General features: G+C 54.0%; 1 protein-coding gene across 11 annotated transcripts in view; it reads right to left on the bottom strand.

Moving 5' to 3' along the window:
• CAMSAP1 (calmodulin regulated spectrin associated protein 1) overlaps positions 1 to 15,957 on the bottom strand; it is a 55,643-nt gene that overhangs the window by 5,842 nt on the left and 33,844 nt on the right. For 4 of the 11 annotated variants that reach the window (XM_060101507.1, XM_060101508.1, XM_060101511.1 and 1 more), the window contains 10 exons: positions 8,834 to 8,973; positions 8,651 to 8,747; positions 6,765 to 6,921; positions 6,216 to 6,307; positions 5,585 to 5,669; positions 5,333 to 5,419; positions 2,635 to 4,999; positions 1,594 to 1,748; positions 1,267 to 1,475; positions 881 to 983 (listed from right to left, as the gene is read on the bottom strand). In XM_060101507.1, coding sequence (XP_059957490.1) covers positions 881 to 983; positions 1,267 to 1,475; positions 1,594 to 1,748; positions 2,635 to 4,999; positions 5,333 to 5,419; positions 5,585 to 5,669; positions 6,216 to 6,307; positions 6,765 to 6,921; positions 8,651 to 8,747; positions 8,834 to 8,973 — 3,490 coding nt within the window. The remainder of the gene's footprint in view (positions 1 to 880; positions 984 to 1,266; positions 1,476 to 1,593; positions 1,749 to 2,634; positions 5,000 to 5,332; positions 5,420 to 5,584; positions 5,670 to 6,215; positions 6,308 to 6,764; positions 6,922 to 8,650; positions 8,748 to 8,833; positions 8,974 to 15,957) is intronic. The other 7 variants (XM_060101513.1, XM_060101514.1, XM_060101515.1 and 4 more) reach the window with 3 other exon arrangements.

Here is a 15,957-nt window from a genome sequence, read left to right as displayed (position 1 = left end):
GAATCCCTGGGAGGTGTCCTCCACAAAGCCCTGGAGACAAGAAGCCACCGGACGTGTGGAGAGGCAGGACAACACTCATGATAAAGGACAGGAGGGGACCCTGCCTACCAAGAGGCCAACCCCGGCCGTGGAGGTGGCCACTGAGGCCCGCGGGCAGACGTTCAGGGCCATCGGCAGGGTCCCCAGGCCTCCGCCCGAATTCCCCCTTAATCACAGAGGGAAATTCTCCAGCACCCGTGGGAAAAGAGCACCTTAACCCAAGTCAAAGTGACACACACAACTGGCTGCACTGAGAAAGATGCATCCTCCTCTCTGGGGTGTTCCCGCCAAAAACACACAGCCTGGACCTAATCCTGGGAAACCCACTGGGGGACGGGCAACAAAATAACTGGCCCGTACTCAGCAGAAGCGTCAAGGCCCAGGAGGACAAAGGAGGGTGAGGGCCTGTTCTGGACAGAAGGGACACAGTGACTCAGGGCGACCGTGGACCCGCACGGGCCTGGGCTCTCAAGGACACTCCGACAATCGGCCACGGCGGGCGTGGACTGGGGACCTAACGGCAGCAGTGGTTTGATGACCGTGGTGACACAAGACAATGTCCTTGTTCAGAGAACGTACGCTCCAAAGCGTTTAAGGATAAAGAGGATGTCACCAGCTTACTCGTCACCGATTAAAAACGAAACCGCGTGCAGGGCTGGGAGGACAAGGGGACAGGGGACAAACATGTCGAAACGTTTCACTAACTGGTGAACCTTGGTGCAGGGCGGTTAGCTCCTGCGACATGACTGCCACGGCCCTGGACGTCTGAAACCGCACCAAACTCACAGCGACAGAACCACTGCCCACACGGTGCCCCGCTGCACGGCCCCCGGCCCCTTACCGCTGGGAAGGCGTGCCCCCCGAATGCACGCTCTCGGGCTCTGTGGTCGCTGCGGAGGCCAAGGACAGGCTGGAGCCCGACTGGGCCCGGCTCAGGTCATCCGCTGCCAGAGACAAGACAAGACAAGCTTTCATGACACGCGTGTTTGGCCCGCCAGCCACCTGTGCGGCAGGAGAGAGAGTCGGGGGCCCGACGCCAGCGGGACGCGGGCCCCAGGCTGGGACCCTCCCCACGTGCACGGCTCCCACCACCTGAGCACCCAGCGCTCAGTCCCAACCTTCCCTTCTGTGCAATGGGAGAGCCCCCTCCAGCCCAGCCTCACGGCCTCGGGAGAACTGCAGCGGGCAGGGGCCGCGAAGGGGGAGGGCCCCGCGCCGCCCGCTCACGTGGGGGGGTGCTCTTGGGCCCCGAGTCGCCGCCGGGCTCCTCCCGATGCACGGACTTGGGCCGCGGCTTCCTGGGCCTGGACTTGGGCTTCCCCAGGCCCTGCTCCTCCAGGACCTGCTGCTGCTTCCGCCGCAGGTACTCCTGCTTGATGAGCTCGCGCCGCGCCTTCTCCTCCTCCTTGCGGATCCGATCTTCCTCCGCTTTACGCCTGCGGGACGGAGCGGCCAGGACGCCCGGTCACGCCAGCGCCGCGCGCGGGAGGGCACGACAGGCGCGGCGGCCACGCCGAGCGCGCGCGGTGCCTGCCAGGCCCCCGGGCCACCTACCGCGCCTCGTCTCTCCTGAGCTCGACCTCCACCTCCAGCTGCTGCCGCCGCACGCGGGCCTCCTCGGCTTTGCGTTGCTGCTTCAGGAGGAAGGCCGCCCGCTTCCTGGCGAGCTCGTCATCCGCCTTCTGTTCGTCCTGCAGGGCAGACGCCACCTACAGCGCGGCCGGGCACGACCCCCGCTGGTCCCCAGCACTGCCGCCCCCGGCCCTCAACGCACCCCAAGAACGTGAGACGTTCCCCGCTCCTCGTAACTGAGGGGGGAGCAAGCGTCTCTGTACAGACGCCCGAATACAAACGGGGGCCAAACCGCGCCCTAGAGAAGCATTTACTCTGCTGGCACCAAACTCCATTCGCCTTAAAAACTGCACTCGTATCTCCACAACAGGAGCCAAAACCCAGAGGGGTCATTTGTCTGTTTCCAACTTAAGAGCACAAACGTCAGGCAAAGGCCGTGCGTGTCTCGTGAGAAGACGGCCCTCACAGCTCCGGGGTGTGTCAGCCACCTCCTAAGCGCCAGGACAGAAGGAGACGCTATCGAGACAGAAAGGAATCTCACAACTCACTGCTCTCTCCTGAAGGAAACGCTACAAGCAAGGCACTCATAGAAACAAAAACGTTTCCTCAAGTTTCTACACCCGCCGGGACCCTTAACAGGGTGAAGCAAACCTTGGCCCAAAGGCCAAGTGCAGCCCGTGACCTGTTCTGCAGAGCCTGCGAGCTAAGAATGTGTTTTCACTCTTCAACGGTTGGAAAACCATCAAGAGAAAAACATTTCGTGACACACGAGAATGAGTCAGAACTCCCATTTCAGGGCCCAGGGCCCAAGGTCAAGCTCTGCTGGCGCACAGCCAGGCTCCCGCAAGCAGGTGCTCCCGGCTGCTTAGGGCAAGTTGGGTCCTTGCAGAGACCACGTGGCCACGAAGCCGCACGCGTCTCTCCCCAGCCTCCACAAGAGAGGTTAGGTTCTCTGTGACGCCCTCACTAGGCCAGAGTGGCGTGCCTGCCCACCAGGTGACACAGATACCACCAGCGCTTTACCTTGAAGAAGAAGCCGACCCCCGGCTTCTGGTCGCCCTCGCTGGCGAGGTCCGCGGAGCTGTGGCGGCCTTCCGTCGCCCCATCATCGTCGGGGGCCTTCAGGTCGGAGAGGTCCACCTCGATGAGGCTAGCCTTGCCCCTCGGGGGCCCGTCCAGGGCCGCGCCCCCCTCTCCTGGCCCCGCCCCCCTCACGCCGTCTTCCAGAACCTCCCTGAAGCCCATCTGTTCCGAGGTGACGCCGGCATCCCTGGAGGAGGGCAAGACAAATGTCCGCTGGTTGCTCTCATCGTGGAGCCTGTAACCGGTGAAGCAGCACTCCTCGTGGGGGTCACTCCCGGGGTCGGCAACCCCCTCCCAGCCTGGGTCAGAGGGCGTCCGGGGGGAGAAGGACCGTAGGCGAGGGGCGGCCTCGACCCCAGGCGTGAGGGCCTTGCCCCGGGAGGAAGCCTGCGCCCGCTCCTTCGGCACCTTCAGCTCAGCCGGTCTTCCCGAACGGGAATTCCGACCCGCACCGAGACGAGGGGGCTTGCGGTGGCCGGCCAGTGCCGTTGGAGAGAGCGGCTCGACGAAGTGGATGGCCCCCTTGACCTTCGGGTCCTGGGAGTTGTTCCTGGGGCCTGGCGTGGGCAGCGTGGGGGACGTGAGCAGCAGCTGCTCCTGCTGCTGGGAGATCCTGAGGATGGCCTGCTGCAGCGTGCTGATGGTCTCATTCAGCTTCTCAATGGACAGGTCGCACTCGCCCACGTCCACGCCCACGTCCACGCCCTCGACAGCCTCCAGGAGCACCGCCGACAGCGCCTTGCTCCGCTCCAGCTCGGGGAGGGCGGCGGGGTCCTTCCGTGGATGCTGCTGGACCAGAGCCAGGTCCTCTCCGTCCAGGTCGGGAGGCCCCAGGAGGTCTCCCCGCCCCTCCTCCTTGCCGAGGAAGTCTCCCACCCGGGACACGCCGCCATCGAAGTCGTCCCCATTGTGCTGAGAATGCCCCCCCGCCGAGGCCCCCGCTCTCAGCGGCCGAGGGGTGGCGTCGGCCCGGCCCCTCCTGACCACGTGCAGAAAAGCCGCCTTGCCCAGCTTCAGGCGCTGCCGTGCCGACAGCGCCTCCACCTTCTTCTTCTGTGCCTCGATGGCCCGGCGCTTCTCCTCCAGCTGCATGTGCAGCTGCACCAGCTCGGAGGCCAGCAGGCTGGCCCGGTCCGCGCCCTGCCAGCCGGGGCCCTGCTCGCCCCTCGGCGTCCACGCGGCCGGCGGGGCGGGGCAGCTCTCCGAGGCATCGGGCGTGGTCTTCCGGGAGCTGCTGGTGCTCGACTTGCTCTCACAGCTGTTGAGCCGGTGAAGCTTCCTCTCGGCAAAGCTGGTCATCTTCACGCTCCCGCTGGCCACGGAGACGCTGCTGAGCTGGCTCAGACACGGGCTGGAGCGGCCGCTGGCGTCGTCCTTGTCCTCGTGCTCCTTCACTTTCAGGTCTTCCTGCAGCTTCGCCGATTCCTCCTCCCCAGCATACCCGGCCCCCGCCACGGGGCAGTCCTCGCCGGCGAAGTCCTGCTCGGCTCCTTCCAGGTCTGCAACGTCCGAGTCGGAGTCCTGCCTCAGGAGGGCCCAGGCCTCCGGGCCAAGGGTGCTGGGGCTCTGCACACAGCTCGCGGACAGCCTGCCCTCCACGTCCTCGTCAGCTCTGCCCACGTGAAGGAAGAAGCCGTCAGCTGGCTGTCCCTGAGATGGCAGGTTGAAGATGCCGCTGGCCGGAGGCCCGCCACGGGCGTCCCCCACTGCCTGCGGCCTCGCCTCAGTGGGCGTGGGGTCGAAGCCCGTGGGAAGCTCTGAACAGGAGATCGGGGTGAAAGTCCTATTCAAGTCTCGACTGACGTGACCGCCGGGCGTCTTCTTCCGCCCAGGAAGCTGGTGGCCCTCGCCGGACCTCCGGGACGTGAAGCCCCTCGGCCGCCCCTCTCCACACTCGTCCTCCTTGGTGACCGCCTGTTTCTCCTTGGCTGGCCTGAGCACGGCCGGCATCAATGGCTCCAGGAAGAAACTGTCGGGCTGACTTTCTAAGGCGTCCGCCAGCCTCTGGGGAGACCTGGCACTTGCCACCCGGCCGGGGTCAGCACCCTGGTGAGCCGCATCCGTCCTAACGACGGCCAGGAGCTCCTCGTCCTCGTCCTCGATATCGACGTTGTTCAGGAGGCTTTTTCCATCGGTCCTGAGGGCTGCGGGCTGGGGCTGGTTCTGCGGGGTCAGATGAATGACACTGGATGCCAAGCTGTCCTTGCTGATGGAGCGGGCCAGGCTGACGCTGTCACCGGAGCCCGGGTCCACGTCGCAGCTCGCAGCATGATGGAGAGCAAAGGGCGCTGGCTGAGACGCAGGCCTGCAACATGGGGAAAGAAGCCACTGCACACGCCACGTCCCCACGAGAGGCTACGCAAGCTCGTGGGTGACAAGAACGTGAGCTAAGAAGAGAGAATCCAGATCTTACACGCGGGAGACTTACACAAACCCTCTCCCGGGCCAAAGAAAACCGGAGAGCCTTTCAGTCCAGCAATTCTCGGACACTCTGGCCCAGCTCCCCTTAAAGATGCTGAGGATCCCAAAGAGTTTTATTTATTCATCAATATTTATCACTTTGGAAATTCAAGCTGAGATGCATGAGCAGTGGCCATATTTTCTAAAACAGACAAGTGCAGAGTGTAAAGAGTGGTACCGTTCACATTTCTGCAGATCTGACATCTGGTTGGATGCTTGTGTCTGATCTGATTCAACCTGCTGTGATCCCACACTTCGTGAGGCCCTTAGAACGGGAAAAGTAGTGACAGCCCAGTGTTATCACGGATATAATTCTGACCTCCAAGGGACTCCGTGGGCCCCAGGGGTCCTTGCACCACATCTGGGGCACTGCTCTGCTAGACTAACGAGCACTTCAAGTAGAAATGTATTTGCAACGCGGACAGGTCACCTGTGTTTTTTTTCTGTCCAGGTTACTGACGCTCCTCGGGGCTGACCGTCGACTCGGGTTAAGGAATTAGATCGGTGTCGCTGGTCTGCAGTTTGGAGGAAACAGTTTATGTTCAGCATTAAGTAACTGATTTTATATCATTTGAAATTCTTTCACTATAATAACCATTTCTCAAGGAAATGCACCATAACTCAATACACCAAGACTGCTAAGGAAAGCAAATAACCACAAGACAAAAATTTTTAATAGTTTCGATAATAGGCGGTGTGTAATTCAACCGTGATCACGGTCATGAAAATAATCAGTGTTAATTACACGTCGATATCAATTAAATGCTGTCAACGCCCACTGAGATAACCAGTGGATGTCAATGTAGAAGCTCTTTTTGCCGCAAAGACAACAGTAATCTCCTGTGCGCTCCATGCGATTCACTACGTCTCAGTAATGTTTTCGCTGTAAAGACTATAAATTCTAAGATACATCAATAAAAATCAAAACAAATTCTGCCACCGTCTTCTCAACTAACATTACTACATCATGATGAGTCTGTTTACTTTGAGAGCCATGATATTAATGAACTCCAGTGAGAGGGATGAGAAACAGCAGGCAGAGGGGAGACGGCGCTTCTTACCGGGGGGCTCCTCTCCCTGCACTGTCTTTTGCTGTTTCTGTCTCAGTGGCAACAACGGATGCGACGGGCTAAAGGCAGAGGCCCCTTTCCCCCTAAACAGAGAAAGGATGGGAGAGAAAAATCACTACCTCACCAATCTTCAAGTTCAAAAACAAATGTGTAAGAAGCTACGGAGACCGTCATGAATTCACACCAACCTGTAAGAAGTTCACAGATTCCTTGGGAAAATTAATTATTATAAAAATGAACCAAAAATGTGCCAAGAACTTCAAACTTGGGATAAACATCCAAACTGCAGCTAGGGGACATACTGACCTCCGGTTATGACCTGTAATACAACAGGTTTCAAGTTTTCACAGTAAATTCAAGTTCGCATTAAGGCTCCCCTGCTCGCCTCCGGGGGAGCAGGGGCCAGAGGAGGCCTTCTCACTACCAACTCCACACAGGCCTGCCATCACCCCTGAGAAAAGGTAATTCCCACAGGAACTGTAAACCAGCAGGAAAAGGGAGGCAGGATGGCGGCTCTGCCCAGAGAGCAGAAAGACTTACAGGAGCTCAGGCTCTTCGAGGTGCAGGTGGTGCAGCTGGGTGGGGGGCTGCAGATCGGCTGGGCTCGCCGCCGCGGGGCTGCCCAGGAAGCTGCGCTTGGTGGCGTTGGAGATGGGAACAGGAGGCCGAGTGCTTCTGGGGTGCGATACTGATTTAGCTGCAAAAACAATTTTATAGAAATAGTTATTACACAAGTTACAACATTAGCAAGAAGACTCTTAAAAAAAAATCCATTTTTATAAGCACTAAAAACCCAACTTTTTTACCTGAAACCAAAACTTCTCTAAAAAAATAAAATAGTTTCAAGGTCAACAAGTGTATTCTGTAATGAATACGAGAAATATTATCCCAAAATGAGTACCAAGATCCAAAGACCCACACCGAGCAGAAGAGCGAGCGCCGGGACCGGAGGCTGCGTCTGGACAACTAACCAGCGGCCTCGTCACCGGGGCCCTGGGGGTGGAGCTGCCAGGACGCCTTGCCGGCCCAACCCTCAAGGAGGCAGCTGCCTCAGCTGCAGAAAGACCTGGTCTTCTGAGCCCAGCATGCGACCGAGCACCTCAGTGGTCACTTCAGCTCAGGCCCCCGTGGGGTCAGGTGAGGAGATCAGGCCCAGCCTGAAGCTCCAGTCTGAACAGGAACCCCGTCTCTGAGGCTGCTCCCCAGAACGCTGGCCCAAGACAGTGCCAGGGACGGTCCCGGCAGCAGGAACCAGACTCCAGAGCCAGACCGCTCACTGCCCAGGGGTCTTACGTGAGGGGAGCCGCCGAGGTCCTCAGGGGCAGGGGAGCACGCCCTGGCCACTGCCCCGAGCCCTGGCCGTCTGCTCTGCCGACACGGCGGGGGTGTATCTGTATGTCACTTCTGTTTTAATCCCTGATGAGGCTGAGCACCCTTTCCTAACGTTATGAGGTGCCCGGAGTCCTGCTTGCACGAAGCACCTGTTCAAGCCTTTTGCTCTTTTTTTTATTGGTTTGTCTTTTGCTTCTTTTGATATGTTCTGGATACTGTGGATCTGCTGTAGGCATACGACAAGGATCTTCCACCCCTGGTAGCTACTTGATTTCCCCTTTTTTTTACTCTTTGCATCATCTTTTAATGAAAAAAAGGTCTACTTTTTTTTTTTTTTTTTTTTTTTTTTTTGCGGTACACGGGCCTCTCACTGTTGTGGCCTCTCCCACTGCGGAGCACAGGCTCTGGACGTGCAGGCTCAGCGGCCATGACTCACGGGCCCAGCCACTCCGCAGCATGTGGGATCCTCCCGGACCGGGGCACAAACTCGTGTCCCCTGCATCGGCAGGTGGACTCTCAACCACTGTGCCACCAGGCAAGCCCAAGGTCTACATTTTAATGTGGCCAATTATCAATCTTTTCCTCTGTGGCTAAAATTTTTATATTCTTTGTAAGAAATCACAAGGACATGAAAACATTCTCCCATATCATCTCCTTAAAGTTTTGTAGATTCTCAAGGCTGGCAGATCATTTTACTCTGTGGTAAAACAGATTTTTTTCTGCCTTGTTTTAGGGGCAAAAAATTCAGAGCTGTGGAGCGTGAGGATTGGCATCCCGGACTAGAGCACTTCCTGCCCGAGGTTTGTCAGAATCACCTGGAAGCTTCTCTCCAACGTCTCCTGCTCGCCCCTGGATTCTGACGCTGCAGGGCCAGGACAGACCCCGAGCTCACAGTCTGGAGGGGCTCTGTGCGTGACCACCATGGTGCACCAGACAGGGGCCCAGACTGTGACAGCGCTCTGTCCTCCCGAAAGAGACCACTTAAACACCACTGTCGTACAAAAACCAGGAACCAGTTAAGCACACCTTCTGAGTGCTGTGCCACGACTCCCTTAGAGGAAACAGCTGTCACTTACGGAAAGTGTGTCACTCACCATCTTTCAGTTCCTGAACATCCCTGGGCTGAACAAAGTCTGGTTTGACGTTCTCAAACCACCAGAAGAGCTCGGCAATAAAAACCATGACGTTTGGCTAAAAGGAAAACAAGAAATCAGGACACAGTGAGGAGCTTATTCACGCAGGGCTTTAAAAATGTGTTTTTCATAATTCATTATTACCTTCAACACTAAGGGAGAGTAGAGCATATCTTCCAGAGTGAGATAAAAGCACTTGTTAAGATATTCATTTGAGAATTCTCTCAGAAGCCGAATATTATACAGACTGTCCGCCATCGACGTTACCTCTTTCAAGCATATATCTAAGAGATAAAAAGAAAACTACAATTTATTAGAAAGATATTCTGCTTCATAAGTGTGTGTGGCATTGTGCACATATATTTGTGTGTGTGCGTGTACATATACGTACAATTTTCAAGTGAAAAACAATTTAAATAAAGGTAGAGGTGAGATTTAAAAAGGTAATAACATTAACAGATTTAAACATCACAACAAGTATTATATAAATAATGTTAAATATAGAAAGAAAACACTCAAGAAAAAGACAGGAGGAATCTCCAGGAGCTGAATTTAATTGTTAACATCTTAAAAGTATACAATAATTACCTGAGCTTTTAAGACTGGGCTTCCAATAGGAATAGTAACAATCACCTTTCAGTTTATAAAGGACCTGGCGGCATAAGGCCACTTAACATTTAACCAAGTTCCTTTCCCCCATCCTTCGAGTGAGGTGATCTCCGTGGTTGGGGGAGGGGAGCATAAAACAGGAAATGTCAGGCTTATCCACAGAGAAGCACAGGAACACGGCTAATCACAAAATTCAGGGGCTGTGCGGAGCACAAGTCCTCCTCTGCTGCCCATCTGCACCTGCAGCAGGACAACTGTCCATCTTACGCTGCTCTGCAGGATGCCAGCCCCCCACCCAGGAAATTCCAGCGCAGACACCCACACTGGGCACTGAGCAGGCTCCGTGCGGGGAGGTGGGCCCACCCTCAGACAGGAACCGCTAGAACACCTAGATACCACTCAAGACTAAACTGGAGGTAGCTATAGTGACGACTTAACTTTGCCTGTAAATAAATAAACAGGACTGAGAAACATAACTTATTTTAAAGTAACTTTACTCCTAAGAAGAAATCATTTTCAGTGATTTAGAAATCTCATGCACACATGGGATTCACAGCATCCGGGATCAAGGTATGAATTCTGTCCTACGCGGCGATGCCCTAGCACTATGACTTCTCAAGAGAAAACTTCTATAAGCTGAGTAACTGTGCACATTTATATTGCTAAGAAATGTTTCTTTTTTAAAATTCAGATTATGAAATATTACAAATGTAAAGAACAGACTCCCATGTACTCTCTACCCAGATGGAACGAATATTAACGTCATACCTTCTCTGATCCAGATCTTATTTTCTTCCAGTAACAAAGCATCACAGTGCTGAAGCCCACCTCCCCCCAAGGCAAACACTCTCCTCAAGCCCCGTGACCCGTCTCGTGTGGGTGTCTTTACCACGTGTGGTCTCTGCCCATAAACCATATAAACAGTGCACTGCCGACCTGGCTGTCTTCAATTTACATTCATGACAACAAACTGCCTATCATGTTGCACCCTGTTATTTTCCCCAAACTCGGAATTACGTTTCCAAATAGTTCTCCGCTGCTGTGGGCAGATTTCAGTCACTCATTTTAACAGCTATTTAGGATTCCACAATTTTCACTATTACGTAAAATGCCAGAAGAACCAAACTTGCATGCTCTCTGCACCGGCACCTTCCCAGAAGGGGCTGCAAGCTGCGCTGCCCACACCTGACCGTCGCCTGGCCACGTCCCACCCCCACCCATACCATGGGGCCTCTCACCTGTGCCACCCCGCTGGGCCTGCTCTGCCTTCCTGCAATGGTGCACCCACCACTGCTGTGGGCTCGCCCTGACCTCCTCTTCTGTGAAAAAGCTGTTCTTGTTTTGCCTCTGGGTTGTTCATCTTTTTCTACTGATTTGTAGGAATTCTTTTTGTATTATGGTTACAAAACAATTGTATGACAATCCTTTGTCAAGTTATATTTGTTGCAAATACTTTTTCATGGGTACAGTTTTTATCACTTAATTTTGTCTGTGATGTTCCTCTGTCACCACAGTGAATTTTAATATGGTTAAACATAGGAATCTTTTCTATTACTTGGCTATTTTGTAATTTAAATAATCCATCCCAACACTAATGTCATAAAAATATTTTCCTATATTTTCTTTTCCAAGTTTTTTAATTCTGCTTTTCCGGTTTATGTCTTTCATCCAAGAAAGAGTGTCTGGCTCATGTGGGGTGGAGTCTCACTGCATTCCCCCCCCCACAGATGGCGCTTTGCCCCACATTCTGCACTGGCCAGTCCCCCTGCCCTACAAGCTGTGGGCCACCCCAGGCACTGGGGTGGCCCACAGAGAGTCACCATTCGGACCTCTCCGCATGGCTCCCCTGCATTTAGCGGATGTAAAGTTAAACAAAACTTGGTCTTTGCAGAGCAAGTACCCCATGTTCCTCTTCTTCAAAATCACAAGTTGTCTGAAATCTGGGACAAAGCAAAAGAACAATGAATGTCACGGATCATAATCCGTTGAGTAAAGTAAGCATCCATGGGGCCATCTTGATACAAATCACCGCGCGGATAAATAACGGGAGAGGAGAGGAGAGCAGCCCTCTGCACAGCAGTGCTGACCCACCAGAGAACAAGCGGCAGAGCTAGAAACTCCCGACAGACGGCAATGCCGGGGTGAGAGCGCGATGAGAGACCAAAGCCACTCCACAATCAGTAGTCGGTCATAAAGCAAAGAGCAGTGACCTCAGAGGGGAGGAAGCCAACGCACGCCACCTGAACCCAGGGACCATCCCTGCGGCATCATTCCTGTTGGAAACCCAGGCCCTGAAGGCCACCAGGAGGGAACGCCGGGCAAAGCCAAACAAGGGACAGTCGACCAACTAAGCGACCTGCGTGCCTGGAAAACGTCAAGGGCGAGAAGGGCTGAGAAAGGCTGGGACTCAGCTCCACGTACAGGGAAGCAGAGACGTGACCCTCCACAGGGTGGTGGTGCTGGGCCAGAGCCTGGATTGGACAGAAAAAAACCACACCAGGGACTTCCCTGGTGGCGCAGTGGTTAGGACTCCACGCTCCCAGTGCAGGGGCCCAGGTTCAATCCCTGGTCAGGGAACTAGATCACACATGCATGCCACAACTAAGAATTCACAGGCCACAACTAAGGAGCCCGCCTGCCGCAACTAAGAGCTGGCACAACCAAATAAAAATAAATAAATAAATGATAATAAATAAATATAAAAAACAAAAGAAAGAAAGAAGACCACACCAAGCCCCACACCAAGTCTTCACACGGACCCAAACGTGTGACGTGAGACATGTGAAGGCTGCCACCCTGGGACAAGATCCACGGCGTGGACCCCATCAAGCTCACGGGTCCTGCTTCAGTGTTCGGAGACCTGGCCCAGACCCGCACAGTCTGGAAAACAGTTATAAAGAGCTGTCTGCAGACACGACGGTTTTGTTCATCCTGGTCACGGAGGTGTACCTAGACGGGCCAGTGAGGTGCTCTCCAGCTCCCTGTTGCCCTCGCCACCCAGCACATCAGGCCAGTTCTCACACAGGCTGGGAGCACCTCACCAGCACAGTTGCGTCCTGGCACAATCCAACTGCGAGAGGCCTTGTCTCTGGCTCTGGGGCTCCTACGTTCAAGAGAAAGGTGGTGCCACAGACCGCGCATCCCTCCCCGCTGTTGGTGCACAGAGAGCTCCTTGGGTGCAGACATTTCTCTACAATCAACGCGCTGCTGCCCAAGGCCAGCGAAGTGCCCGTCAGCTGGAAGGGTCTGTGACCGTGACCCCGGGGGGCAGGGGGGGTCCTCTGAGCAGTTTTCTAGAAGCTGCTATCCAAGTATCCGTCAGTGACAAAGTCAAATTGAAAACATAATTTCCCTGGTAATTCTTTTTTTTAAATTCTTATTTTATCTATTTATTTTTTGGTTGTGCTGGGTCTTAGTTGCAGTAGGCGAGCTCCTTAGTCGCGGCACGTCTGTTCCTTAGTTGCGGCTGACGGGCTCCTTAGTTGCGGCTCTCCAGCTCTTTAGTTGTGGCATGCGAACTCTTAGTTGTGCTATGCGTGTGGGATCTAGTTCCCTGACCAGGGATCGAACCCGGGCCCCCTGCACTGGCTGCGTGGAGTCTTAACCACTATGCCAGCCACCAGGGAAGTCCCCTCCCTGGTAATTCTTAAGCACCCTGCACAAGGGAACACAGTGTCCATGGAGCAGCCATGAGCCAGGCTGCCAGGAGCGGCCAGAAATGGCAAAGCTCCCCTGCACCCTCGGCCTGGAGTACGCCGCCCACGGCTCCAGGCTCCTGGCAGGGAGATGAGGTCAAACACTCTGGACTCTCCTCCTCTTTGTTACTACTTTTATGGGTAAAGCAGGGAGACCAGCACTTTTTGGGCAGGGCCAGCTGCTACTAGTTTTCACCTGGTAGGTTAAACTTCAGGTTTGAAGGTGTCGGGTGTCTTCATTTGGAAAGGCCCCCTTCACCCAGCCTGCATTCCCATCTCGGTCAGGTTCACGGAGCCCCCAGGAAGCCTGAGGACATTTTGCAAGTTCTCAGAAATTAGGGGTCAATTTCCTGACTGCAGTCGCGGTGAAAATCGCTAAGGAACAGTCCTTGGTGGGAACCTCCAGCGACAGGCAGAGGCTGGAGAACGTGCCTGGGTCCTGCTTGGGTATTTCTAGGAATAAGCTGCGCAAGTTGAACAGGAAGAAGGAGATAGGTGGCTTTTTTTTTTTTTTTTTAAGAGGAAATGCTTTTCTCCTAGGTGCATCCTGAGTTGAGGTTTCTGAGCCAGCACAGACTGCCAAGGCTGGGTTTTGGGTTTTTTGGATTGAAATCACTTGGGGATTTTTTTTTTTTTTTTACAAGACTGGTGAATTTTGCTTTTTTAAAAAATACTTATTCAAGTGTGTGTAGATATATTTTTTTAACAGACAATCTTTATTAGGTGTGCACCTCCATCTTAGATCCTGTTGGAGATGCTGTTTTGCTGTTAGGTGGGTTAAAGGGTTAACCCTGCATGAGTTTGGTAATAAAAGGTTGTTGAAGTTTAAAAAAAAAAAAAAAAAAAGAATGTATTTGTTCTCCAGTTATTCCCAACTAGCTCAGGGAGAAAGAGCACAAATGTGACAAGATATAACGGCTGGAAAGTCTGGGAACAAGTATGCACCAATTCCTGTACCTTCTCTGTAAAAGTAAACTCACATCGAAATAAAGTCTCCAGGACTTCCCTGGTGGCGCAGTGGTTAAGAATCCACCTGTCGGGCTTCCCTGGTGGCGCAGTGGTTGAGAGTCCGCCTGCCGATGCAGGGGACACGGGTTCGTGCCCCGGTCTGGGAAGATCCCACATGCCACGGAGCGGCTGGGCCCGTGAGCCATGGCCGCTGAGCCTGCGCATCCGGAGCCTGCGCTCCGCAACGGGAGAGGCCACAACAGTGAGAGGCCCGCGTATCGCAAAAAAAAAAAAAAAAAAAAGAATCCACCTGTCAATGCAAGGGACACGGGTTTGAGCGCTGGTCTGGGAAGATCCCACAGTCTGCGGAGCCACTAAGCCTGCGAGCCACAACTACTGAAGCCCGCGCACCTAGAGCCCGTGCTCTGCAACAAGAGAAGCCACCACAATGAGAAGCCCCCGCTCGCCGCAACTAGAGAAAACCCACGCGCAGCAACAAAGACCCAACGCAGCCAAAAATAAATAAAAATAAGTCTCCAAAACAACCATTTTGCTTGTCCCTTTGGCCTCCAGTCTTCCACATGAATGTTTACACTCCCTTGTCAATTTCTGTAAAAAGGACTCGCAACAACTGCATGAACAATCAGGGGAAATCACAATTTTTATACTGCTTCTTGGCATCTAAGAATATACTTTAAGTCCCACCCTACAGCAGAGTTCATGATTTTTCCCACGGTCTCACATCTTTTTGTTGAGTTTATTCCCCAGCACTGCAGACAGGTCTTCTGTGGGTCCCAACCCTCACCAGGAGCTGGCACCGCGTGCAGGGCAGGTGGACAGAGCCACCCTGCCAGGGCTGGGGCTACCGCACCCGCTCCCGTCCCCCTGACTGCAACAGTCCAGGGTCGAGAACCTCTGTGGGGTCAGAGCACGTCAGCAGCAGGCCAAGGGCATCCACCACAAACGGGCAGTGGCTTCTAACAGACCTTGGTCTGTGCCTCCCGAGACGACTGCACAGAACACACTCAGCCGTTCAATTCTTGTTTTCTAGGACTTTACACAGGATTTTCAACCCATGTTCAGAAGGAAAGAAAGCCTGTGCCCTTCCTCCCATGCTCTGCCCCTGGTGCCGGAACAACCCCGACACAGACGCCCTGCACGTCTGCGCTGGAGCCCTCCCGGGACCCTTCTACTCCGCTCCTTCACCAGGGGCTTGTCCGGAGCCCAGGCCGTCCTCTTCAGGACGGAACCTGCAATTCAGCCTGTCTCCTCCATGTGTTGGGGTGATTTCTGATCAGAGGAGAAAGACGACTCTTTATTTTTCTTCCTTCGGCTTTTTTTGGTTTATTTCTATGTTCTTTTCGAATGCACTGAGATCAACCTGGTTCATTAATTCTTAAATTCCTTACCGTCCAGACTATGCACTGAGGCGACGTTTCCCTTCACCTGTCATTCTGAGCTGCGTCCTGTGAGTTCTGGCATGTACGTCATTCATTCATTTAATTCAACAAATACCTGACCAAAATTGTCCCAGACGCTATTTTAGACGGTTGGGATGTATCAGTGAACAAACAGATAAAAACGCCTGCCCTTACAGAGCTCCCACTAGAAAATTCCACTATGATTTCTACTTTGATCCATGAACTATTCTGAAGTATCTTCTTTGGTTTCTAAGCATTAACAATTTTAAAGGTTTGGAGAAAGACGCTGCACGTTTTTGTTACTGACTTCTCGCTGTACTGTGTTGGGAGGAACTATCAATTCTCTGCAATCTGTCGAGGTTTCTTCCGTGGCCTGAATCAAGCCCACTTTTGTAAAGGCCTCCGGGCTTCCTCATTTTGACAGAGCACGACGCCCACGAGCCGGTGCACTGGGCCCAGCCTGCGTCCGTGTGTTCAGGCCCCCTCCGACCTCACTCTGCTCGCACCTGCTTCCTCAGCCTGGTCCCGCAAGTTAAGTCATGAATCTGGCTCTGGTCACTCCGCCCTGTGGTTCTGTCATTTTCAAAGCCCCGTT

Source organism: Mesoplodon densirostris, chromosome 6, assembly GCF_025265405.1.
Source record: "Mesoplodon densirostris isolate mMesDen1 chromosome 6, mMesDen1 primary haplotype, whole genome shotgun sequence".
In the NCBI taxonomy this organism is placed as follows: domain Eukaryota; kingdom Metazoa; phylum Chordata; class Mammalia; order Artiodactyla; family Ziphiidae; genus Mesoplodon; species Mesoplodon densirostris.
This window is presented reverse-complemented; position numbering and strand designations above follow the sequence as displayed.